At 41.1% G+C, this 27,551-nt stretch overlaps 2 protein-coding genes across 4 annotated transcripts in view; one reads left to right on the forward strand and one right to left on the reverse strand.

The window, feature by feature from the left end:
* LOC117157233 (uncharacterized) overlaps positions 1-13,184 on the forward strand; it is a 56,736-nt gene extending 43,552 nt beyond the window's left edge. The window contains exons 2-9 of one of the 3 annotated variants that reach the window (XM_033335119.2): positions 3,996-4,085; positions 6,911-8,112; positions 8,330-8,598; positions 9,057-9,330; positions 10,300-10,766; positions 11,169-11,466; positions 11,753-11,878; positions 12,138-13,183. In XM_033335119.2, the coding sequence (XP_033191010.1) occupies positions 4,004-4,085; positions 6,911-8,112; positions 8,330-8,598; positions 9,057-9,330; positions 10,300-10,766; positions 11,169-11,466; positions 11,753-11,878; positions 12,138-12,296 (2,877 nt within the window). In that variant the 5' untranslated portion in view covers positions 3,996-4,003 and the 3' untranslated portion in view covers positions 12,297-13,183. Of the gene's footprint in view, positions 1-3,995; positions 4,086-6,910; positions 8,113-8,329; positions 8,599-9,056; positions 9,331-10,299; positions 10,767-11,168; positions 11,467-11,752; positions 11,879-12,137 lie in introns of all 3 variants that reach the window. The other 2 variants (XM_033335124.2, XM_033335123.2) reach the window with 2 other exon arrangements.
* A 10-nt stretch (positions 13,185-13,194) lies between these two features.
* On the reverse strand, positions 13,195-27,462 carry LOC117157160 (Ionotropic receptor 93a). The gene is given in 21 exon segments (XM_076625077.1): positions 13,195-13,459; positions 15,265-15,484; positions 16,198-16,383; positions 17,046-17,251; positions 17,828-19,034; positions 19,549-19,850; positions 20,293-20,429; positions 22,478-22,675; positions 22,961-23,092; positions 23,152-23,503; positions 24,009-24,156; positions 24,634-24,930; positions 24,990-25,115; positions 25,338-25,571; positions 25,646-25,813; positions 26,001-26,165; positions 26,313-26,536; positions 26,618-26,767; positions 26,900-26,995; positions 27,076-27,234; positions 27,372-27,462. Coding segments are annotated over 21 exon segments (4,938 nt in total). The 3' UTR covers positions 13,195-13,319.
* Between the last annotated feature and the right edge of the window lie 89 nt (positions 27,463-27,551).

Genomic DNA, 27,551 nt, shown 5'->3' on the forward strand with positions numbered 1-27,551 from the left:
TCGATCGAATTTCAAAGCACATCTCGGAAAAACGATCCAGCTTTAACCGTCTAACCGCGAATCATTTCCATAGTCTACTGTATTAGAACTTTATATACAACTCTAAACACGACTTTACAGGTCGTATTATTATTAAAACATCTTTATTACGATACAACGAAAACGATAGATGGAGGAAAAGGAAATATTTTTGTTCGTCACGTGTTACGTTTTTCCGACCACGTTGTTGTAATCTGCAGCGTCATGGTCTACGATATAAACAAAATATTTCTGCGATTTGATATTTGTCGAACACCGTTCGAAGTATGCAGCAACAAAAAAACGTTGCTCCTATTTACTTCAGCGTGGACACGGCTTTAGACTCGTAGGTACGGTTGCTCGAGATCCTCGATAACATTCGCGGCACATTCTTCGCTGATGCTCCACTCGCCGTTCCCATTCAATCTTTCGAGAGGAAGAGAAAAATCGATTTCTCACTAAGGGATACAAAAGCTTTCACATTGGCGCGACGTGAATTTTTATCGAATATCGATTTTGCTCGGTTCGGCGGATCGTCCGTTCGGTCTGGCGTGTGTCGCCGTTGAAATACGAGACACGATAAAACCGCATCCGTCCGCTGGAACAAAAAACAGAGGAGATCATGGTCGGACTCCCTTCGCCGGGGAATCGGTGTCAACGAGACAAATTGCCTGAAAAAACGACCGAGAAAACCCCGAAAGTCAGCCGGATGACCCGGTATGCGAAACCAGAATTCGGTAACAAGCCGCCTTCAGCCCTCGTGCTCTCTTTCTCTCCGGCTGTAATCATCGAGTTTTTCTCCTATCGGTCAGGCTGCACCTGCTACTGATTCAATTACGTTCACACGATGTACCCGGCGCGTTCGCAGGTTTTGCGATCCAGCAACAAGGGGCTGTAACTTTGTTCCGAAATCGGATTGTTAGCGAAACGTGAAGAAAGGAAGTAGAGTGGATATAAGGGAGAAGAGTGCGGTATCAGGGAGCGTTTCTTTAGATTCAGATGGCTACTTGAAACTTCTTTCGAGGAAGAATGTTGTTGAATGGAAAGAAGAATCGAGCAGCAAAGAAAGTGTTTTTAGCCTTTTTACGTTTGATGTTATACGTACGCAATTATGTAACAGTGAAGAAATGAAACAGTTGGTCAAATAAATTGAACGATTGTTCGGATATACAAAACAACAAAACCATAAAGTCAATATCGTAAGAGACAACTAGTAATTAAACATTTTCGATTTCTTTATTTATATTCTTCTTTATTTACATTTTTCTTTATTAAATAATCCTTGTTATCTTATTTAAGTTCCTCGTCCTTTATTATATAATACCTTTTTGCTAATTTACATACACTTGCAACTAGGAACTGCTCGAAATGGGCATTCACAAAGGAATAGTCAGAGTTTCCCTCGCTTGTATAACAGCGTTCCACTGCGATTCGCGTCGGGCTGGAAATCCTGTTAAATCAATACCCTAATTGACCGAAGCGACTCGTGTGTAAACGCGCGTGAACGCGTACGCACGCAGCGCCGTTTCGCGTAATATTCAAGCAAGGATCTTCACAGCGTGGAAACATGGCCAGCTGGTCGCGATCGTGCGTTACACCATATCTCACGGTTTTACTACCATGCTGTTTCATTTATTTGCATAATAGCCGCTGATGACTCGTCGTAAAGACGCGCTGCAAACGCACAGACCTCGCCCTCTTTCGTTCCCTCTTGTATCTTTCATTTCCATTCATATTCATCCTTTTTCCATAGTCAAGCTTCGCCTCCAACAGAATATTTCGATTCTCTTCATATTGCATTTACCTTTTACATCGACAAGTTTTAATATTTTCTTTTAATCGCGATTCTTATTCAGAATCGCAACAGGGTCGAACTTGGAAGACAAAACAGTCACTGACTCTTACGTACACTCGATACCACTTTAGAATATAAATATAAAGTTTCAGACGAATAAAATGAACTTACTACTTGAGTAGCTACACTCCAGCGAGTTTTCTCTAAGAGCCACTCTATATCACAGTTCGAAGACAGAAAGTCGATCGACTCTTGGCGTATGTCGTACGCACCTGGTGCGTCGCATTTATCACGATCAATACTTATTAATCGAGAGTCGATTTAATTGAATCTCTGGAGACCCCACCCATCGCGAGGTAAGAGAGCTTGGGGAGATATATCGATTTCCCTCGCGACTACATACTGACCTCTTCGTCACGATATTACGCCGCATTAAATTCAGGTTAGCACGCTGGAGGACTCATAAGACGCGGACGCAAAAATTATGAATCCCGTGAAAGGTTTCTAGTACAAAGGCACGGCTGAACGGTCCAGTGCAATCGCACATTTCATTAAACCGTTACAGTGTGACGAGTTCTTTCGCCCGGGACTGTAGAAAGGCGCGCGAACAACGATTGTTCCGCCATTCCATTTCGTTCCAGTGATATAACATTATGAAAAACCAGACGTCGAGACTTTAAAATTAAATCGTTGAAACTCCATTTTTCTCTGGTCTTCGGTTGTAAAATGTAGTAAGGTAGGATTGTTCCAGTCACCTGTGTTTCAACGTCTTAAAATTCAGTCTTGGTCTTTAGGCGAAATAATCAAACGTTTTGTACGTTATGAGAGCAATTCATCTTTAACGTAAATGATAACGAAAGAAGGAGAAAATATTCGCGTACCCTGTGATAGTGTTAGGCAACCGAAACGAGTTAAACCGAGGACGCAAATGCCTCTCGATAAACACGGTCGTTAAGCATTCTATCTTATAGTACGAAGGCTATTCTACGGAAAAACGACGAGTTCGTGAAAATCCAGGTCGAAGCATTAAAATCAACTTACGAAGGAGTTGAAACTATTAGTTGGGAAATTAAGAAATTACTTAAGAATGAAATTAAAATTCCTCTAAATTCTACGATTAATTCCGATTAATTAGTTAATAAATTAAGAAGGAATTTGTTAATTATTTTGTTTCTCAAACATTAAATTTAAATTAACTTTAAATTACATAGAAATAGAAAACTTGATAATAAAAAATTATTTTATGTAGGACGAAGAGTGTGAATTATTATGTAGCATATTTTTCTCCTATCACTTCGCATAAACGTAGCCTACAAAAGTCTGTAAAATTCGACTTCGCACGATTTCTCGCATCGAGAGCGAAAATGTGACCTAGGGATCGTACTTTGGCACGGTTCCAAGGCACGCGAGGAACGTGAGGCATTAGGCATGCTTATTAGTAACAGAAACTGAAGAGAAGCGACAGAAGGAGCCTCGTACACGTATCTGCACGCGCGCACCTGTATGCAGCGGTGCATCGGAAATTGCCGGAGCTGTGGCATAGGCAATAACGCGAGCCATACAGGTGTAACTCGGCCCGTGGATAACTGGACGCACACGTAGCCGCGTCCCGATGGGATTAGACGAAGAGTTTTGCAACTGTGCCACCGGTAGCCGGTCGCAATTTGCATGATTTCCGAAGATTAACCTTGTAGCGCGCGTAACAATGCCCTCGAGCTAGAGCTGCGCATTTTCTTCATGGAAGGATTATATCGTTTCATAGCCGCGACGAGAAACGTCGATACACGGCTGTCGCGTATTTCCACGACGAAGAAATAGATGAGTCGAACAGGAAATTGGAAACACGCGGAGGATTGATATTCTATAGCTGTTGAACCAACGGCATCGATGAATAGTTGCTTGATTCGCGTAAGGTTCAGCTTCTTCAATCTTGCGGATTTTATACGGCAAGAAAGAAAGGTCATTCCTTTTTGTAGCGTTAATTTGTCCTCCTTCGGTTCTGTCGATGAAATACGCGTTTTGCGATGGAACGTTATTCGTTCGTTCATTGAGAATTGAACGTGAATCATGTACCTGGGCAACGAGATTCTGTAACTTGTAAAAGGTAGAGTTGATCATTCAGCTTCTCAGAGGCAGATAAGTAACGTAATATATTTCTAATGATTCTGATTTCTGATTTCAGGGATCAGGATGCGGTGGATCGGTTACGTGGCCACAATTCTCTGGTGGTCGGGCATCGCCAGGTCCCTCAGTACGCTGAATCGAGGTCACAGTCAGTAATACTCCTTTTGGTGGTTTTAAACGCGAGTATTTCAGTAGCAGGCGCGTTCCTTTCCTCGTGTCTCCCCGAGCTGACTTTCTTGGCTGGACCACTTCCTCGCTCGAGACTCTCTCGCATGCTTTCGAACCAGAACTGGCCATTAATCGGATTCCCTTCGTTTTAATGCTATGCCTGACGTCCTGCGCATTTAGATCATTCTCTCTCTCTCTCTCTCTCTCTCTCTCTCTCTCCTTCTGACTCTCCCAATTTCCAAGCAGTAACAGTTTCCGATCGAAAATACACACTGTGACTTCAGACGGATACTTACCTTTTTCATTTAGGTAGAAATGACTAGTTTTGACTGTAACCCTTCGTCGTTAAACGTTCTCCACTCTCCATCTTTCTTTCCTTCATCTGTTCGAGACCTGTTTCTCTTTCTTCATTGAGACTCCTCTAAAATGTGTAACAGCTAATTGGACAAGGAACTCGGTCAAGGTGCAGTCGGTCGTCTGCTTCGCGGCCGTGGGAAAGGAAAAGCGAACAAAGGGGGCGACTTTCATCTTCCCTGTGTCCTGAACAACCACCAGAGATACGAAATAAGACTGGAAAAGTCTTCCACTTCTCATTAACCCTGCACTGTGTACCAGAAAATCTGCACGTCTCATTTCTGCACTGGTACTAACGATAATTGCGCTGGAAAATTAATGTACCGTATGCCGTACCATTTAAACTGTCTACAGAAGTATGATAAATTCAAAGTATTCATCTCGACGACTTTCCTTACGCGCTCGCGATATTAATAGCAAATTAATATCTTCTGCTACCTTAGCGATGGTAACATAATATTCCTATCCCCGTTTACCAGCTGCATTATGTACACAGTCATAACGAACGTGAACGTAATTACCGTACCAGTACCATACTACCCGCCTCTACGTTGCTAAACAACGAGCTTTAATATCCGTCTTTAATTACTACCTGGGACAATGCGGAAAATCGTGCGCCAGCAAAAGAGACTGATCCTCTATCAACCACTCGTGGCACAGAAACCGATGTTCCGTTTCATATTTCCAACAGACAATTCAGTCAAGCATTCTCGCCCCTTTTGTACCTCCACAGAGGTGTCACGGATGGTCCATAAAGGTTTGAAGCTTCATGGAATAATCCAGGATCCAAAGGACGTCGCGTAAAGTAGTTTTAGTGATGAGGTGGTGAAGCTTTAGAGAGTGTTATCTGTCATAGTATGATATTATAAAGTCGTAACTTGCAGGAGAGTTTAGTTATTAATATTGACGTGATTTATCGTTGTTTTCGCGATGGATATAAATTTTACGTAACGAAGAACGTGGAACGAAAAATATATACGTACGGCCTAGCTGAAAAATGTTTGTCTGAAGACTTCTGAGCAGAAGTATATTCGCTTTCTATTCGCGTATACTTTTGATAGAAATACAATCAAGCATTCTATCGTTTCACCGTAACAAGATAGTTGGAACCAAGTCATCTATTTCTTACGATTCAAGCCCCTGCAACTATCATAGACAATGTCCTCTGATCCATGAGACTGTATGTCTTCGCTGTCGGCCATTGTTTCTCCCCACGAAGACGAACGAACGTCGACCACCGATAAAGTTTTTCTTTAATTAACGCGGTAACGTGGTATAGGAGAAAGCGAGACCGTGAAGGTAGAGACCGCGACAATTTACGTCGGTTTACGCGCTCTTACTGTCTCGGTTAACGACCTGGCCCAGGTCTACGTACTCCCGTACACTTCGACGATCGACCACACGCTTTTTCCTTGCTTCTTTCCATCCTTTTCCTTTTTGTTTTTCTTTTTTCGCGTACGTCCCCGACTTCACGTGACTACGAGCACTCCAAGAGGATCACGGCGCACTTTCACCAACCAACGAAAGATTCTATCGAAGGTTGAGCACGTTAACGACGCTCCAATTACCGAACTCGGATTCTGTCTCAAATGGTACCAGGTCCTTTTAATTAGCGATTTGCCCGAAATCCAAAGAAGAATCGCACGGTGTCGAAGAACTATCGATCCAGCAGTTAGTCCTTGAACGAGAGAAACGATTATTCCTCGAACAGCGCGACCTCGCAGGTCCCAGGATGCCTGCGTTAATTATAAAGCTTTGTTGGTACGATATCGAATGAGTTAAACAGTTACTCATCACGCACTACGCGGTTACGAGATATAGGTCAACAGGCGCATCGTTGAAAGTTTAGTTCAACGTGTTCGAGATAAGGAAATAAGCGTCCATTGAGTTCGTGAGGTATTCTCGTTAGCCAGGCATTAGTATAATAGATCGTTACGGGCCATTAAAATCGATTCTAGTTTCGATGTAAACATTGCTATTAGAAGGATTTAATTGTCCATTTATTGGCCTACTTCTAATCTTCGTGCAGACGCGCGATACACATGTTGGAATAAAGAAAAATTCATAGGATCAAAATCTATCATGAAAGTTATCGACTTAACGTTCCTAATCTATAACAGAAATCACGTTCCTTCTCCTTCTGGTTGATATTTGACACAAATTCATCATATGGGTTTGACAGAACAGTCGATAAATGTCATGAAACGTGTGAAATAACATTGTCTATCTCCGCTGTTTCATATCCTTCCATGTTCACCTAGAATACAATTCGCCAACGTAGAATAATCGATTGGATGACGCTGGATGACAGGATGATAGAAGCTCCCAGAACGTCTCAAAGTCTAGATCCAAGATACTTCGACCGTTTCTTAACTTCTTACAATGCTAACCATAAAGAAACTTCGGAAAAATTAAAATATGGTACCAAAGATGTCAATCATCTATGCGTAGGTTACAAAATCACCCCGAAACCCTGTCGAGTCCCCGGGCCAGAGTCCAAAGAAGGCACGTGCATGTTCGTGTGGGAGTGCATTAAATCAGAGGGCACGCACGTGGGCGTGTGCGTGGACACGTTCATGTTCGGCAGCTGTTGTGTGCACAATACGACAACGAACGCGATCACCGCGTCCAATCTTCAACACCACCAACATCAGTACCATCAACACGCTTCATCCTCCTCATCTGATCCATTGAGACCAACCCTAGCGGAGGCACTGGGCAACGAATCGACCAGGCCAACGTTGACCTCCCTCTCCAGCTTCCTCGTCACGGACTCGAGCACCGCTAGACCGAGTCACCATCCATCCGAGACGCCGGTGTCTTCCGGAGGGTCCAGCAGACCGCACAAACCGCTCTCGGCCGGTTCCGCTAGGCCGCTGCAAAAAAGACCGCACGCGAAACCCACGTCCGATCACAAGGACAGAATTCAAACTTCGGCGGTGCCTGCCTCGTCGAATTTCTGGGAGAAGGGCTCTCAGAGCACGAAGAGACCAGGTTCGTCAGAATCTTGGGACAAAGGGTCTCAGAGCACCAAGAGACCTGGATCTGGATCCTCGGTTCATTGGGAGAAAGGATCTCAAAGTACTAGGAAACCTATATCCTCGGATCTGTGCGAGAAAGGATCTCAAAGTACTAGAAGACCTGGATCCTCTGATCTGTGCGAGAAGGGATCTCAAAGTACTAGGAGACCTGGATCTTCCGAGCTTTCGGAAAAGGGATCTCAGAATACTAGGAGACCAGGATCTTCCGAGCTTTGGGAGAAAGGATCACAGAATTCGAAAAGACCTGGAGGTGTTTGGGAGGATAGTAGTCAGAATACGAAGAAACCTGGTCATCATGACTCCTTGAATATTCAGAAGACAAGACCGGAAAGTGGTCAGCATACAAATATCAAAGAGAAAGATACGACGCATGGAAGTTTTCAGAGTCATCTTCAGGGATTCAAGGATAAGGTGGACACTGGACACAATACATTGGTGATTAGATTACCGGCGAAAGAACATGCTTCCAGTGAAGGTGAAGGTATAAGGCACAATAGGCCTAACAACCAAAGACCGTCCGAGTCGAGACCGGATGATAGTAAGACCGGGGATGCTGATTTGAGCGTGCAAGAGTCGATACATAGACCCAGTGTTAATTCAGTCGATGAAAATGTGAGTATTTGGTAATAACGTTCAAAAATAACTGTTCTTATTTCGGGCTCTTTATATAATACAATAGAACGTATACGGTTAATGAAGCTTTACAAATTCCAAATTACGAGTTAGTAGTATCACAAATTGCCAATATTATCTAACAAATTCGAAATACTTAAATCTCGAGGGACTCGAATTGAAAATAAAATTCAGAAATGTTTTATCTTCCATCCAGGAATCTGTCAAGGACCCTCATCCAAGTTTGAACTTCATTCATACGGAACGTCCACAATGGGCGACCAAACCAGTATCCCCGAAACCTACAACAGACTTCTCGAAACCATATTTTTCGATAAAAACGACCACCACCTCTCGACCGATTCTGATGAACGATCAGCCAGATACCAGGCCGAATTTCATCTCAAAACCCAATAGTCCCAGCACGGTTACGAAAACCTCCACCACTGTCAGACCGACATATTTCAGTCAACAGTCCACTACCAGGTATTCGACTATGTCTTTACGTGACTTAAAGTCGTAGCTTGAAATTTTAATTGAAAATTCTTTTTGTATCATTTCTAAACACTCTAAAAGTATATAAAATTCACCTGAAGACTTTCATTATGAATTTATACTGTATTGCTAATACGTATAACAATATGTTTCAATGTTTACAAATGTACAAGCCATAAATTCACATACAGAATTTTATCATCAGATGCCCTGTAAATATGGCATAATAATATTTCAAAGTCCGGAAGCATAGATTTTCCTATTAGAAGTATGATCTTAGCCACAGCTTCCTCGAATGAAAAATGTTGTCCTGTGTGGCAATCTTCTTCCTTTGAGCCCCTCGATTAAAGTCTAATTTCAAATTTATCAACTTACTCCATAAGTAATTAGAACAATCGAGCGAAACGACGGTGTTCGAGCGCCAGCTTCAAGCTTTTCTTTCATTCTAGCGCAGCCGGATCCTTGCCACAGACCTCTCACTGGCATGTGACCACAGAGCCCGTGTTCGTCACGAAGCAAAGACCGTTGTCGTCCACAAAGCCGATGGGCTCACCCGAGACTACTAAACCTTTGACCAGCAGTTCGCATTTCTGGTCGGAAAACAGTTGGACGCCGCCGAGACCGTCCTTGAAACCGCACTGGACTGACAATCCTAGCCTTCTTCAGAACGGGCCCGAAGCATTTCCACCGCGGCCGAGTTTCAAACCGACCGAACCGCATGAAGTACGTCCAATCACTTGTTCATCATGTCGAACCTCTAATCTGCTTAATTTAAAAATATTTGCAAGTTGCAGTTACGAATAATCTTTATCAAAATATCACTGGAATAACACGTCATTCTATCGATCCTATAATTACTTTTTCACCTGTTTTCACTTAATTGCTGCAATAGAATCATGCATAGTAAAGATCCTTTAATAATTTTGTCTAGTGTTGCCAGCTATTCAAATAAGGAATCGACTCGTGGCCAATTAACAAGGCGCTATCGTATACACATGCTAGATCGTATCAGTGTAATTCATAATTAATTTACAATTCATAATATTCATAATTCATAATGTATTCATAATTTGATGTGTTCATAAGATCATAGAATTCTTAAATAACTCGAGGATCCTCGGTTCCTCGCCGCTGCCACGCTGCTCATAATCACGAACGCTTCTTCCTCACACGAAAGATATAATGCTTCCGTGTCTTATCTAGAGATTGGTTCCCCTCTAAGCAATAGCTTCATCGTGTTGTATCCTCGATCAAGAATATACTCTCTGTACCCCGCGGTACAATTAGATTCTATCGGTACTCGTCACAGGAAAAACATCGTTTCGCTAAACGAAAGAAAACATAGCGCGACTTTTTGTCAAAGATTACTGTTAATCGCAACAAAGAAACGGCGGATCGGCCTTCGGCTCGATTACACAGTCCATCGAACAGCATGATACAAAATGAACGAAGAACTCCATCTACCATCTTAGAAAACTAATATTGGCTTGTGCGAAAAATTTATTGACAAAATTGAAAAATATTATGTCTTTATAGAATTCGTATATCAGTAAACAATATATATATATATATATACTATCTCTTCATAATCATTGATTCTCTCTCACATATAGAAAATTAAGAAATTCCAACATCGCGCATGAAATACTCGGATAACCAATCCAACTAATATTATATATTTCTTTTTTATAGAACACGGAGTTTCATAAACCGCTTGGCGCAGCACACTACATCACCACGTCTCACTTTGAGACTTCTGCTAGGCCTAGACCCACAAAGAAGACTACCACTTCTACGACAACTACCACTAGTACCACTACAACTACTACCAGTACGACCACGACCACGACCACCACGACCACCACGACCACTCCAAAACCTGACACGACAGTGTCTACGACCGAGGCAGTCGCGAAAACTGGATCGGTGTTAACCGTGTCTGCCGCGACTGAAAGCAAGGGTATGCAGTGCGGAGTACCGCCCCTGTTTCCAAGACCGGAGACCAGGATCGTTGGAGGCAAGGACGCACCGTTCGGTCGATGGCCTTGGCAAGTATCTGTTAGGCGTACTTCGTTCTTTGGCTTCTCCAGTACTCATCGATGCGGAGGAGCGGTGCTGAACGAGAACTGGATCGCGACTGCGGGACACTGTGTAGACGAGTGAGTAATATTCCTCGTTCTATTATTAGGGAATTACGAGCTTCTTGGAACTTTTCACGACGATCGACATGTCACGTTTTTCTTTTTCCGAAAGCAATCGTGTAAAGAGCGTTACACTTTAGCACCAATAATTGAATATTCACCATTTTAATAACGCGATAGGATTTCTCAGAAGCAAGCCACATAAGAATAATTCAGAATACTAATTTCAAAATTTGTCAAAAAATGATAGAACAAAAATAGCGAAAAAGAAAATCTAAGATCGTTGTCAAATGTTGCCGCTTCTCGTATAGAAAATGAACCTCGATTAACCCGAATACAGAGTCGAACAGCTTACCTGTTTCTTCCAATAGCCACTAAAATGCAAAACGAAACAAATATTTGTTATCGATTCTGTTATAGCCTGCTGACCTCGCAGATCCGGATTAGAGTGGGCGAGTACGATTTTTCGTCTGTGCAAGAACGATTGCCTTACGTTGAGCGTGGAGTTGCGAAGAAGGTGGTGCACCCGAAGTACAACTTCTTCACTTACGAATACGATCTGGCGTTGGTTAGATTGGAAAGCTCATTGACGTTCGCGCCGCATATTTCGCCGATTTGCCTGCCAGCCACTGACGATCTTTTGATCGGCGAAAATGCAACTGTCACCGGCTGGGGAAGATTGAGCGAAGGTGGTACACTACCTTCTGTGTTGCAAGAGGTAAAATTGTGTGAAGATTGTCAAGTGTAAGCTTCAACAATTTTAGAGGTTCGATTCGCTGTATACCACGTTTTAACAGAAGATTTGTAATGAGTTTGCGGATTTGTAGATAAATTTATACCTTTCTATTAACACGATTAATGATACGAAACTTAATCCTGCTGTAGTTTTCGAATATTTATCTTATTTTTATTTTCTAGTACTTACTTTGAATAGTTTGTATATTAGGTACATTAAGATAGATACGGAATTGTTAATTTAGAAGAGGGTTGCGTATCTATTGCAGGTTTCCGTGCCCATAGTGAGTAATGATAGGTGTAAGTCAATGTTCCTGAGGGCTGGGAGACACGAGTTCATACCAGATATTTTCCTGTGCGCCGGATACGAGAGTGGAGGCCAAGATTCTTGTCAGGTACCCTTTTAAATTCCATATTCATTTTATATTTTACACTTTATATATATATTCTATCATTTAGTTTACTATTTTTCTGTATATATATATTTTATTATACAGAAATAATATCCAAGATTCCAGTTGTCCCACCAGGACAGCAATGTATGAATATTCTTTCAAATATTAGATTCGTATTAAAATTGATATTGTTCTGAAACCAAACAAATTTTTGCCGTGTTTCCAAGACTCAGAAAGGCTTCTTACGTGTAATTTTCAGGGTGATTCGGGTGGTCCTCTCCAAGTAAGAGGGAAAGACGGTCGGTACTTCCTCGCTGGCATCATATCCTGGGGAATTGGTTGCGCGGAGGCCAATCTGCCAGGCGTGTGTACCAGGATCTCCAAGTTCGTACCATGGATCCTGAAGAACGTCACTTGACCCGGTTTCCAAATAACCATTTGCCACAGGACCTTGTCGACAGCTTGCGACGAACCGACTGTCCGAATAGGAGTTCCAAGCGTAACTCTGCACGTTTCTTCGATTTCTTAACCGAGGGGTAACCAGGAGATTGCACGAATCACTGCCAAATACGTAAGACTTGTCGAAGCAAACGGGACTCGAGCAGGAATGGTTCTCGTTCTTCTTCGAAGACGAAAAAAGCAGGAGAGAAAAAAGGAATGGTAGAAAAGAAACGAGAGATATAAGATATATATGTATCTATACATTGGATAGAAGTTTGAGAAACTTCTATCTTAAAGACTGCTACTCGGAAAGCGAAGCCAATCAAACACAGACCGCGCGAGACTGTGGAGATCGTTATGGAACGATAAAAAGAAAATCACGCGCGTAGGACTGTATTTATATATATAAATATACATATAAATATAAGTAAGATAATAATATATTTCTCAGCCGCGAACGAACCGCGTGTTCGTCTGCCAGTTTTTTGCTAGCCTGTACATGAATATATAAAAAGAAAGGAAGTCTAAGCGGAGAAATAGCTAACGGCTTGACGTTGAAACGCCACGTTAAAGAAAGGACGTAAATAATTAAAAGATGCGGTTTCAACTGCAAGCCCTATGATTATGCATCTATCTTACTCAAATTGTATAGCGAATTCTGTAAAATGCTAAGTTCTTGCCCATCGCCCTTAATAATCGTCTATTAATCGAAAAGCTAAATTAATCTCCTCTCTCTCTCTTTCTCTCTCCCTCTCCCTTCGTCACTCTTTTTCTCTCTCTTTTTCCCTTCTTTATTTACAACGTACGGATATTTTTGTACAGACATCGTGTACTTAAAGGTAGGTGTGTGCGAACTAGGAAAGATCTAATAAATATAAATATATATATATGTGTGTAATTGTTTATAGATATATAACGATATTTATAAGTATGTCAAATAAACATATGTGTTTATTACTACCCGGAACTTGTCCATCTTTGTTACCAAGTAGATTAAGAGTTACAAAATTCGCGAATTGAGCGGATCGTTAACCCGACCAGCGATCAAAGCTACCGAAGTCTCTGCGTCGACGATGAAGTAGAGGAACGGATGGACAACTGTAAATGGCACTGGCCCTGCCCTCTCGAATAATCCATTTCCTACAAAGAAAAATTCCTTTTAAATATCTTATTCGTAACTCTAAACGCTTACTTATTAAAACTCGATAAAATTATTTAATTGAGAAGCTTTCCAAAAAATAGGTCCATAAGACAAGACCAAGGGTTCCATAAGACTCTTTTTCAAGTATATCGTGTTAAAGTAGCTCTTAGCTATTAAACTTAGTAACTAAATCAAAAAACCAACAAACCATAACTACTTATGTTATTTCCAAGTGATCTTCTTTTATTATAGACCTATAGACCCTTTTTCCAGAAATCATCTCAGTTATAAGCTAATACAGTGCAAATGATAAAGAAGTTTTAAGTAAATGAAACGAGTAACAAGGAGTCTGAAAAATTGAGAGAGAGGATGAAAATTGGAAACAAGCAGCTGACAGATTAATGAAAATATTTACGAGCTGCATTCCTTGTAACGATTCAGGAATTCCTAGTAGGCATAACGGAGAACGAACGCAAGGTCTTTTTATTTATTTCCCTCGGTGAGTCAGGCACACAGGATATCAGTGATTAAATCCAGCCGACATTATAACAATACTGAGAATATTCTTGATCGTGGCCGGCGTCGATTACAATAAACCGGAAACGACAGCTCTTGGACGAACAAACAACGAATTAGCGACGATTCGACATTCGACAGACGATCGAAGGAAAGGCGAATCTCTCAGAATCTTTGCGTAATCAAACATCTAATGACTTCGCGGTAAAAGAGAGAAATTAACTATTATATGGATCTGTTTTCTTCCTTTCAAAGAAAATAAACTAACAGCGATATTTGTTCAATTCTCACGATGCAGTTTGCTGATACGACGTTGGTTGCCAGTCAACAACCTCGACGAGAGAGTGTATCGAGTTACAGATCCGGCAATCTACCAACGACGAGATAGTCCCTTGACGAATCAATCAAATTCGGCGCAGTTCGCGATGCCCCGATCTTCGCGAAGATTTCTATTTCACCGCGTGTCTCTAAAAATTCCGTCTTCCACAAAAACATATTCTTAATATTACGAAAAATATAATAAAATTCTAAAATAAATCCTAAATCTGAAATCTAGATCTACAGAATTCTAAAGGTATGATCAAATCAATTCTGAAATTAATTTTATAGTAGCTAAATTTGTTTCGCCGGTTAGAAAATGTTTTTATTAATGATTCCTTTAAAATGTCTTTGTTTAATTATGAATTCGAAAATTTTTATGAAAGAGATGTAGCATAGCAGTCACATAGATGGATATCGTAAATCGAATTCGTAAGAGATACACTCTGGCTGACAGAATTTATGTAGCAATCTAATACGAAGAAGAAAATAAAAAGGAAAGGGAAACTGATCAGACACGCGCCAGTAGTAACGGCAAGGCATCGTCAGACACTTGTCCGCCGCGCGTCCACCGATATCTTGTTGTTTGCGAACGACATGCACCGTAGAATCGCAATTTCACCTCTGGATATTGCGTCACAGCGATTACCTGATCGAACCTTGCTAATCGCTGATCGCTTCCTCCTACGATAATCCGAGATATCCTCTTCTGTTTCCCATACAAGAGAAATTCGAGACTCTCCGACATCCTCTAACAAGAGTATAATTCTATGGAAAAATTTGTAAAAATTCTAGACCTCGCGGGAGGAAGATACTGGATAAAAATATTGGAAAAATTCTTGCGAAGGAAGAATGCTAGGTCTTCTAAAATATTTAACGCCGCCATATAGTCACGTAGCTCTTGGAGTTTGAAGTTATAAGGAAAGTAGAGGAAGAGTGCAGTAGAACGAAGAAAGCAGAGAACAGAAACCTGGATGATAGTATCGATAATAGTCCCGACGCAGTGGAACGATCAATGGAGGATCGGTAGGACGATAAGTCGACTCACGAGAGTGGGTTCTGTCGGGTTTCATATAATTTCTGATGTTCACCCCGATACTCTGTTGCACGTCTCTGGCGTACACACCAAGATCTGGTGTCATTGGTGAGAGGTCGGCGGTTCTAGGCTCGAACACGTCCAGAATTCCCAACTGAAAATGAAATTAATTTTTTATAACGAAATATTAAAAATATATAATCAAATAACGGGAAAAGTTATCAAGACGATAATTAGAATCGTTAAATAACGCGGTTCAAAGAATATGGAGAAATGATAAAACGCTGGTAAAAATAGTACATCGTCAGGCAAAGTCAACGACGATTTTAAATAATCCTATTCGACCGCGTGAAGTGGCTCAATAGAACAAAAGACTTTAACTTCAAGAGTCAAATTATCTCAAGCTGAACATCGTCTATTCAAAGGCACTAAAACCTGTGAGAATGCTGAAATAACAGTGGAATCGGCCGTAAAACTCGCGACTAGAATGGTGCCGGGCCCAGAATTACGTCTATTAAACAATTCTCATTTTTCGCTGTGCGCTTCGAATTGTCGTGAATTACGTGTCGTCAAGAAGGCTACGCGTTATGCCGATCGCTCTGCTTCGCGGAATACAGCCGTGACGAGAAACGGAAAGTGCGCTCAAGATCTCTAGACTAACGCGATTAAGTAATTAGGCGCTTAATGGCCGCGACTAATGGCAAGATATCGAGCGGCGAACACCGGAAAACACGGTTCGGCCAGGTTTTCAGAACCGTTCCCTTTTGATCTATTAAAATTTATTCTTCAATGATTCGATCTATTTCGGGAGGAAAAACAAACTGAATAACTGTTTCAGTTTTTTTGTAACGAAATTGTGCTTCGTACCCTTTGCAGGAAAGACGTTAATGTGACAAAACCGCGCAACATAAAGGACGGAATGGTGGCCCTGACCCAAGTAGCCTGTAACTGCTTCCGCAAGAGTCTCAACGATTTCCCTCCAAGATCTCTCGCCAAACGATACGTGTCCCTTCTGTCTGTCGCCATCATTAGCAGGATATTGTACCTTGGGTCCTGGAATGACGAGTTAGAAACGTGATTTCGTACAGAAATCATTCGATGACTCTTTACGTTCAGGATCCTCTTGTATAATTAAACTACCGTTAACGGTGAAACTTGGCAAGTCGCGAGTTACTAGCTATCAGTACTAATAAATTCTCTCCTACGGCAATCATAAATTTAATGTTAAAGTAAATTAAATTTCACGAATGAATTTTACAAGCTGCCACTCGTTTCACTATTCTGTATAATATAAAATTGCAAAGTTATAGAAGTCTACAACGTACAACTTGTAATTTTGCAATTCTAATATTTTTTGTTAGTAAATCTTTATTATTTATTTCAAGTATCTTTATTAATCGTTCCATTATTCATTAAAGCGACGATATGCCGCAGTAACTATATGTGAAATTTTTAAAAAATTGTCACACATCGATATTATGTATAATCATTTATCTGTTGATCAATATATTCTCTTTGTATTGTAGATTTTAAAATGGAGGACAACATAATTGTTCGTGTGTCGCCGCAGTAATTATAGATCATATCAGTTTATAGTTTTCTGCATACGGGCGGTACGGCCGTACGACATACATTTAGATGAATAATTATAATAGTAATTATTAAAATAAATATATGTTTGAGAGCTTTTCGTGGGAGAAAAATATGGTTCTTACATCAAGTGGAAACTCAAGTGCAACTGCGTGCAGCGATGGAAAATAGGCAAAAGGTAGAACTGCGAAGTATCTGGAAGCCGTAACGGAGGAGACATCGCAGCCGTTTACTAGGAACGATATCTCCGTCGAGTCTCTGACGGATGCCTCGTTCAAGGTCGTGGAATAAGGCTTCCAGATTCCTAGGTCCTGCATCCAAATTCCTTCGTCTGAAATGCAAAAAATAGAACCATAGATAGTAGAAAAATTCTATTAAAAAATTATTTTCGGACACAAGTTACGGAATTAATAGATGAAAATTAAATAGTCTAGTCAACACGTCAAAAAGATTGTTCTACGTGTAAAAAACACAGATGACTACAAAAACCTGATACTGTGAAAATGAAATGTAGAACTCGATACGAAAGAGTGCTTCGTTAGAAAATAGGAGTATGCGTCAATACTTTTTGCAGCTACGCTAATATAAATACTCTATAATGTTACTCTTCAAGGATAGGGAGACACGAAAACACAAAAGAAGACGAAAAATCTACAAACTGTATAGCGTGTCAGACAACCACTAATTTATCCCAATTTCTAATCTCTATCTCCCTTTTATTTTTCACGGATCCTAATACAATAAACCAACCAGATTCATCAGCGCTTTAAGATCCTTCGCCATTCGTCTTAATCATTTTCTACAAAATTCTCCACACTCATCTCATCCATCCTGTTAATCAACGTATAGAGGAATGAAAGAACGAATAACAGAAAAAGAAGAATAAAACGGAAATAAAACACTCTACCTGGATAGCTAGAGAAGAATCCCCTGGGGCTCCTGTCGCTACGTTTCCTTCGATTCATCATCGTGCTCGAGGATACAGTGGTTAGCTGTCCAGTCGACCCGGTTTCACTTGTGGTCGTGACTGGCAAATCGGTAGATCCCATCTCGTTCGGGATAGACTGATTGTTCGAGCCCGTTGAAACGGTATTCTCATCAGCAGGTGGTCCATTCGTGGACGACGCCTCGTTCGCCTGAGTTGGGATCGTCGAACTCGTTGAAGCTTCTGTGACATTTGCTGCTGACGTTTCTGAAGTTTCTGCGGATAACGCGATGACAGTAGTTCCGGTAGTTGTTGACGTAGAACTTGGCGTAGAGCCTGTTAACGCGGTCGTTGACTCCGTGATGGGTTCCGTCGTCATCACAGATTCGGTGGCCTGATCGGTAGAAACGGTCGTCTGTCCAATAGCAGATGTAATCGTCGATTCTAAATTTGTTTCCATTGATGTTGAAAATGTTACGGCCGTCTCTGAAGTTGAACTTGGAGTAGATATAATCGCAACGGTACTCGTCAAAGTCGATGGCGTACTTGATGTTCCATCAGCATTTGGCGATTGAATACTTGGTGTGGAAGTGACCATCGTTATAGGTTGAGCAGAATTTGTAACGGTTGTCTGCGGTATTTCAGAAGTTGTTGTAGTAGCTGCAGTAGTAGTAGTAGTAGAAATAACAGTGGTAGAAGTTTCAGATGAAGTTGTAATTGAACTAGGCAAGGTGCTCGTAGATGTAGTTGCCTCGGTAGATAAAGTTGTAACTAAACTAGGCAGGGTAGTAGCTACTGTAGCACCCGTTAAAACAGCGCTATCAGAAATAGTTTGTGTCAATCTATCTTGCTCGTCTACGGTGCTTAAGGTCATTTCAATAAGTTCAACCATGGGAGTAGTGGACATTGGTATATCGCTAGTGACCTCAGAACTCTGCATAGTTCCTATTGTTGTACTTGGCGTGGTAGTTTCGTCAGGAACCAACGTTCTTGCTTCGGTCGTCGATTGTTCAGTCATCGCACTAGTTGTTTCTGGTACAGAAGTAGTTTCGGTTTCGTTGGTCTCCTCCTCAGGGATAGACAGATCGAATCCGTAGAACCGAAGGATGTCTTCGTACTCTGGCCTCAGTTTCGTGTTCTCGTGATTGAGCGTTAGACCCCCGAGGAATCCATCAGCGTTCAAATACGTCTTTGAAATACAGAAATAATTACTATAAACCCGTCACGGATGTTTGATTCGTTACGAAACTTGTTCGAAAAGGGCGATCGACCAGAAGAGAAACTGCTAGTTAAGGAAGAGAAATTACGCGTTCAAGCCTCAAATGAACTGACGCAGCAAATTTTCCGTGTTCCTTTACTGTGTCTAATCGCACTCATCGAACGTATTATGCAACGGTGAAGAATTTAACCCTCTGATGCTCGGATTTTTCCAAACTTACGAAGAATATAAAAGAAATAGCTGGCATGACAATTTATACATACACCGCTGCTCAAGATGCTCAGAACAGAGCAATGAAATATGAAGAGCACGAAAAGACGCAGTTTCACAGAAAGTCATAGCCTGCATTTTTTATAAGGGAGCTGTTTTGAAGTTCAGTGCATTGTCAATCAATTCCATATCGTCAAATTATTAAAATATTAAAATATTGAAGATACTTCTGGAGGGGTTAACGAGAGTCAGAAATGACTAAGATAATTCTTACCCTCAATCTACGATGGATATCGCGAAAACCGATCCTGGTGATGTCTCGATCTCGCGGTAGACCAAGAGCATCCGCGATTTGCTGTCTTCCTCTGCCAGCCGAGCCCTCGTAAAGTGCGGCCAGGATGAAGCCAACCCCCGTCGGCGAGAATGCAACGTTCCCGTGGGCCGTGTACTGTTGCAGAATCCGCACGCCTAGGTCGTTAATAACGTCCGTGATGATGTCGACCGGCCGATGCGGAACCGGTTGATACCAGCCGTCGAATCCCACGTTGTCGTAGCCGTGGACAAACACGGACGACACTGTTGGAGAATATTTTCATTGAATAATCGCATCATCTTAAGGAAGATTAATTAAATCCTAAGATACGGACAATTTCTCAAATACCAATTGACGTTGTTGGAACGTTTTCACTGAAAAATTATAGAATCTCAAAGAGGCTTGGTTAAATCCTAAGTTAAGGACTATTCCTCGAGCATGAACGACACTGTTGGAATATTTACCACAGAAAAATTATAAGATTTTAACAAGACTCGATTAAATCCTAAGTTAAAGACAATTCACCGAGTACGAACGACACCGTTGAAGAATATTTTCATGGAATCGTAAGGAAGATTAATTTAATCCTAACATAAATCGTGTATATATTGCGCGGAAATTGCAAAAGTTTAATACTCCGAACTGTCAACCAATAGACGAACATTAAATTGGAATAATAAAAGAAAAGGGAATAAAAATACGTACGCTGCAACAGGATCAGCCAGGACATCCAGGCGCCCATATTAATCGCGACTGGTTGCTGGATAACTGGCGGACGAGGAGCACAGGTCGACTGGCGAGGAGCATGGACAACCCGTCTCCTCGCGGATTCTCTCTCGATTTACGAAAGGAAGCGCAACACGGTGGCGCGGAAACGTGGGTCGACAAGCAGCTCTGTTAGGATTAGTCTTAGTCGTCCGCTCTCTACGTCGGAACTGGCTCGCGGATGGTGCACGCCGCCCGCTCGAGCCTCTGCCGGCCACTCTGCGATTTTTTAAACGGCAAGGTCGTCAGGTAGATAAACCCGTGTCTATGTACGCCGTCATATCGCGCGCTCGTCTTTCTCCTTTCCCCTTCGCGAAACCGTGTGCCGGGGTTCCAGCTTCCCCAGAGGATGCCAAGTTGGTAGTAGGAGGAGAATGAGGAACAGGAGGAGGAGAATTATTCAGAATTATTCAGAGAATCGTGGCGGATTCGTTCCTCCAAATCTTGTTATGGGTTCTTCGGATCCCAGGGATTCGCTGCTTGTGGAAATTTAATGGCGACTGAATAAGTGATGGAATTTAGTTTTGAAGAATTCAAGAAAATTAATTAATAAAAGAAGAGTCATGTTTTTAATTGGAAAATTCGTTACTTCAAAAATCTAGTTATTTTATTAGGATTTTTTAAACATTTTGTGATGACTGCGCGAATGGTGGAATCTAAAGGGTTTGGAAATTTAGGTGACAATTTATAACATCCATTAATTCAGCTCGCGTTGATGCGACGACTATTCTAGAACGAAATTACAATATTTATGTATGAAGTATTCCATGACCCCATAGTAACAGTTAAGGGGTAAAAGAGTAATTACATAGATTTCTATGAATTCGAAAACAAGTAAATTATTCGAAGATAAACAAGTAGGAGCCGACCTTTCTTCGCTCTCGCGTTCGCACACTTGTAACTTCCATTCTTCTTCGAGTGTGATCTTAATAAAGTAACTAGTTGTGGCAACTTCCAGCGTAACGTAACAGGGAGCAACTGAATCATACGCGTCATAAGTCTTGCTCAATGTTGCGGTCGTTACTGTTCACAATGCAATAAACCTTGTTAGGCGCGAAGTCTTCCAAGTAAAATTAACGACTTAACGAAACAATGAACGAATCCTCGAAATACCTGTGCAAAGAGCATCCGTGTCAATCTTCTTAACTGCAGATAGTAAATCTCGCTTTTGCAATAAAGTCTAATATCTTCATGTTGCGTAATATCAGGTAGATTTTACCAGCATTTTACCAGTGAATAAATAAATAATCTTTGCGTTACTGTTATAAATTGAATTTTTATTGCTTGCACGGTACAGAATAATTGCCGTTACCGCGTACATTTTCTTCAGATTGACTCCATAGATAGTATCCACGAAACGTTGCCACGATTCTCGTGCAACTAACGATAAAAAAGCATGTTCCGAGCGCCAGTGATGGAACGAATCGAACGTTTTCGACTTCGAACGTTGCGTGGATATCCACGCAATATCCGGCGCCGTCCATTACCCGCAAATTAGACGTTCGTGATGGTAATTGTAATGGCTTGCGAACGTCCGCGGGCCATTGGTCGCTATTTCATTGGCGAGAATCATTTCGCGCCCGCTTGGCCATGCGAATTGTCGGTAGAAATGGACTAACAACTACTGGTTTCTCAATTTTATGGCTCTGCTCAACGTTCGTGATTCTTCTGAATCGATGTAACGAAGGAAAAGAAATTCGAAAAAATCGTGAGCTTGGATTGAGCAAGGATTTTTAGGTCTTCCGGTTACGTCGACTAGTACCAAGCACGCTTTTTTTGTTTAGCCAGTAATTATGGAACAAAAAATTAGAAAAAAAGTGATTACACGTGCGTTTCGGCGCATTACGTCGGTTTGATTCGTTTTTCCGGGGAGAAATCGCGTATCGCCTATATTGGGACACTGGTAGATAAAGGACAAAGGAGTGACAAATAGCAGAAAATGATTTTGTTCCTATTTTATTTTCGTTGCATCTTAATATTAATGTTTCGAGATTTAAGAGACGAAGGGATGAATTAATTTTCGTTCCTTAGATATCTTACGTCTATGACAGTAACACTCGCAAAAGAGAAAGAAGAAAGCCAGTATGATGCCTAAAATAACGAAGAAATCTTTTAATTAAGATGCTGATGAAATCTGCGACGATGGATTTGAAAGACAATACCCATGAACAATACGAAAAATATTCCTTGCATATCGGTGACGTTCACTTTCCGTTTGTTCACCGCCTGATTGCTTCCTGGCACTTCCCAGCACTTGTCTTTTATTGGCATCCTTTCCGTGATCCATTTATTCATCATGCCAGACTCCAGCATTCGATGCAATCTACGTTTCATTCAAACAATCTTAATTCGTGGAATAAATGAAACTACGAGTACAATGGGACAAGCTAGAACAAACTTTTCCTAATAGGAATGATACAGCTTATAAAGAAACTTATAAAAATATATTGCAATCGTGCCAAAACTTAATTAATATCAATACTATCCAGACTTTATTCTCTAGTTTCTTTCGTTCTAACGTATCCCGTTATATCTTATTTCCCCATTCCAAACCATTACCCCAACTAATTACCGACTTTTATCGTTCAGAAGTCAACGCGCAACTTACTCCGCGTTAATGACAGGCAAATAAGGACTGTCGTGTGGAATGATCATGGCGATAGGTTCATCGAGAAACTCGTCCATACTCAACGAGAAATGGCAGACTCCGGTCAACAGCAGATCCTTCCTCATCAAGAACCTATTTCACGATCTCGTTAATTTTCACGAAATTTCGTATGGATTTGACACGAACGATACCTGAGGGAACTTCTCCAGTCGATCAGAGCGTGTTTCCCATCCTTCACACGTTCCACCAGTTTCTCTTCCTCCGTGTCGTTGTGACTTTCCGCGCGCGACAATAAAGTATGATATTTAGGCTCGTCGGTCTCCTGCAGGTACATTTCGAGAAAGCTGCCGTTTGGAAAACTCCAGGTGATCCCGTCCTTACGCGCGAGCAGATCGTCTACGGTTAGGATAGAGGCGTCCATTCGTGGAAAAGTGAGAAAGGCGACAAGACTTCCGGAGTAAGTAGCTACCACGACCATAACGATCAACCACCAGACGCCGATCAGTATGCGAGCGCTGTCACAATGCGGCAGATACATTCCTCCTGGAATTTTTTGAATTTTATTTCGATGGCGTGAGATTTCTTTTTTTTTTTTTTTTATAGTAGGTACTTTTTGATCGTTGAATTTCAATTAGCAAATAAAGAGAGGGTAGAGGAAGGTGTTTGGTTACTGTATGGAAATGAAAAGAATTTAAACGCATGAAATTTACGAGCCGATATTCTGGCAATGAGTATCGTTACCATTGCTTATTAACCCTCGTTAACACATTCCTGAAGTTGTAAGATTAGGCGGTATGAGAAATTGTGCTGATTTCTGCAATTTTGTACTAAATATATGTTTCCGGCAAGTATATTGTAATTTTTATATGCTTTCAAATTGGTTTCAAATTTTGTGAGCCACCACAGAAAAGTTAGATGCCAACAAATAAAATTTGTATGCGATAAATACAGAACATTTGACCTGTTGATCGGTAATAAAATCGCCAGAAGCTTGCATCGCGTGAACGTGCGAGAAATAGAGGCGGTTTACGGGACAATAAAGTCGTACCTTGTTGAAGAAGCGCCCCGTACACGTACCACACACATTGAAACGAGGACTTTAGGCCCGAGGTCTTGATGCTGTACGGGCTGTACTTGTGAACCAGGTACAAGATCGGACCCATTACGATAATGGATACCGCCAGACAGGCCCACGTCTAAAAGGCAGCCGGAACGTTAGGGGAATGCCAGCACGGAGCATACAGAACCGAACGACGACAATCTTTATAGTTCTGTCATTATGCGCTATTACGTAGCGGAATGCCGAAACATTAGCGAACGCTTTTAGCACAGGCACGAAATATCTCTCTGCGATCTTTTTGTAACTACGTCGATTCGTTTCTGTCACTGTGAGAAGCACAGGAAACCTTGTGAGAAACTATTAAGCGACTAATGCTCGATAATATTATATGTACGCTATATTTGCCTCGCTTCTTCGGTTATTTTCAAGTTATTTCGAAGGAAGATTTGTTGGGCTGAGTTTTGAGCAACGACCAACCCTCGAGTAATAACTTGAAAATACTTTTTATACGATGTTTTGAGACCTAACTTTCTCGTTATACAAGAGTTACCTATATTATTCAATGATCCGGTAGCATTGTTGTTATAAAAAGAAATGTTGTATCTGTACAAACCTCTTTGGTGAACGGTGAGGCGAACAAGAGAGCTCTAGACAATTGTTTAGGCCTGGAAGTTAAAAAACTATAGGTCTGCACGAAAATAGGTACAGTAAAATTAATCGCGTCCTTCTTATTTTCGTTTACAGTGATCGCGCAAGCACCTAAAAGAACCTCCCTGTCTCGCACCAAATCGATCACTTCTTTTGGCACTTTTCTGGTAGCCGACATGGTCATTTCTTTAATTTTCTAAGAACAGAAGCGTTTAGGCGACGAAGAAGACGAGGGACAAAGAACAGAGTGTGTGTATAAATCCTTACCTCGCCAAGCTTGGCGTACCGAGAAGTATTCCAAGAGTTTGAATTTCGAGTCACTTCCGGCGTAATCGCCGTATAGGAGAAATTCAATTTCGAGCCTAAGTAATTGATCGCATCGAATACCAATCCTTCATATAGCTTTTGGCCTGTTTTACTCACAGAAATGATCTGCCATGGTGGATTCTAAAATAATATATAAATTTTCAACTCGATTACGTGGTTGCGTCGAAGTTGAAATGAAAAAGATTCGAGTAAAGGCTTGATAAATTAACTTTCCTCTCTAAACAATAACACAAGAAATACTTTACTTGTTTGTCTTCCTAATTTTTCTTTTTTAGCCAATAACTCCAAAAGTACTTCCATTAGAAAGATTCAAATAAATAAGTTAAAAGATTGTTTACCCACATGGTAAGTCGCAATTGGTAAATTAGTGCCCCTGAATCCATGCGCGATATGAGGAAAAATCACGTCCGTTAGATTTACTCCGAAACCAGGTGACCATGTGCCTATATCCAACAGGTGTGCCATGTTTCTACCACGAGAAAAAAAATTTCCCCAAGTTATGGACGAGGAGAATCTCCATAATAAGCACCGTCCGCAGAAACCTTCTGAAGCAAACGCGTTTTGGGAAAGGTGTATCTGACGGGAACATAGTTTCGATTTTAGTTCGGTTAAAGGACGTTTCGCTATAAATTCGTGTACAATTTACTGACTCTAATGTTCTTCAGGAGTTCTGCTCGCCTCTCGCGTTTCGTTAGCCTGATCATCTCGAACTTCTCCTCTTCCATGCTCTTAAACAGATCAATCTCGTTCGTCAAGGAGTACTCAAGAGCTTTCGCCAGTGCTTGAATCAATTTTTCCACGTAACATATCAGCTTGATCTGAAGCAAGAATCTTTCAACAATTATTTGTCCTATGTTAAAGAAATTTTATAGAGGGATTGCTTATAATATTTCTCTGGGAATTACTTTGTTTTTTTTTTCTTTTTTTTAATATTGTGTAATAAGTTCGTTTTGCAACAAATGAAGCAATCCCAGCAGTTAATTATCTGAAAATATAGATCGTTACTTCACAGTAGTTGCTCAAATTGGTCGCGTTGTACATGAAGGCTACGTTCCCTCCTTCTGCCAATAAATCAACGAATGCCGTCATATTGGTCATATTCTTCGTCGCGCTGTCGGTGATCACGTACAACCATTGACTACCTGGATGGACCATCTTCAAGGATCTCGCCTTGAAAGAAAAATCTTAACCTAAGAAATCCCTCCGGAAATTTTCAAATGTTTGATATGGAATTGACAACGTATTGGTCTTCTAACAAGAAACGAAAAATGTCGCTTATCATGGTGTTTGAGATTTTTATAAGAACAGAGATCTCACCACGCCCATCACATCAGCAATCATGTCGACAGTAGCAATAACTAAGAAACAATGTCCCAGTTGTTCCACGTGAAAATCGTTCAACGTCTTCTTCACCGAACTTTTCCTTTCACTTCTCGTCGTTTCGTGTTTCAACGTGAAAATCGATCTAGAGATCAAGTTCACTTGCTTGTTCGGTAACTTGTCCGAGATGGCTGTCATTACTCTGCTGATCGTGTCTCTGCCTGAAACGAGCCATGAACACAGATCGGATTAGATAAAAGGACTCACGTGCCATTATCGCAGCTACTAGTTGCCCTTATCACCGAATGTATCGTCGTGGAGAATGTTGATCACGTTCCAGGGTAGAATGTTCATCATCCTTAAGTCGAGAAAAATCTGTGACAGCTCTTCTCCTGGTACCACCACCGGCATGCTCATGCCATCCGTCTCTGGAATTCGGGGACAATCTGGATCTTGAAATGATAAACTTTTCTCTTAGATTTCCTTAATTCAGAATCTCTAGAGAACGATACTAAATTTTTAGGTTCTTTTCATTTATTTAGATTTTCTTAATTTAGAATATTTAAAAAACGATACCTCTGTACCTGTTATAGCGAGATGTATCAATTCTTCCTTTCGTGCGACCTCGTGCAGGCGCCACGTTATACAGCAACTCGCGACAGATAAAAGGATTGTATAGCCTTGTTAATGATTAAGAAATAACGAGGGTTAGTGAGTCATCCGAATGATAATTAACCATGTTTCAAGATGTAGAGTTTACCTTGCCATAGATTGACATCCGCATCACGAAAAATACGCACAACTATGCCACCTATGTGCATCTCCTTTTTCACAGTATTTATGATTAAATCGTGCACCACCCCCATAACATTTCGGTGCTCGCCATTGTTATCAAAGAAGCTTTTATCGATGATGACGGCTGTTTAAAAAAATTCTTTTTCACTGAACTTAACTCGATTTTATTTCTTTCTAAGGATAATAACACCATCAAAGGATAATATCACTTGGAAGAAAAATTTCTTTTACGTTTTGTTTTAAGAGGAAAATCACTCGTACCCATAGTAGCGTTGGTGGTAATTAGAGATGGAAAATTGTTGTAACTGTCCCCATAATTGACACACCAGAGGAGCAAGAGAACCGATATCATTTCTATTGACGAACTAAAATAACAGCGCGTCGTATTGTTCGTACGGTATATAACCGAGGACACCTGTGAATAATGTATCACTTCATTAG

The sequence above is a fragment of the Bombus vancouverensis genome, chromosome 15 (genome assembly GCF_051014615.1).
Source record: "Bombus vancouverensis nearcticus chromosome 15, iyBomVanc1_principal, whole genome shotgun sequence".
In the NCBI taxonomy this organism is placed as follows: Eukaryota; Metazoa; Arthropoda; class Insecta; order Hymenoptera; family Apidae; genus Bombus; species Bombus vancouverensis.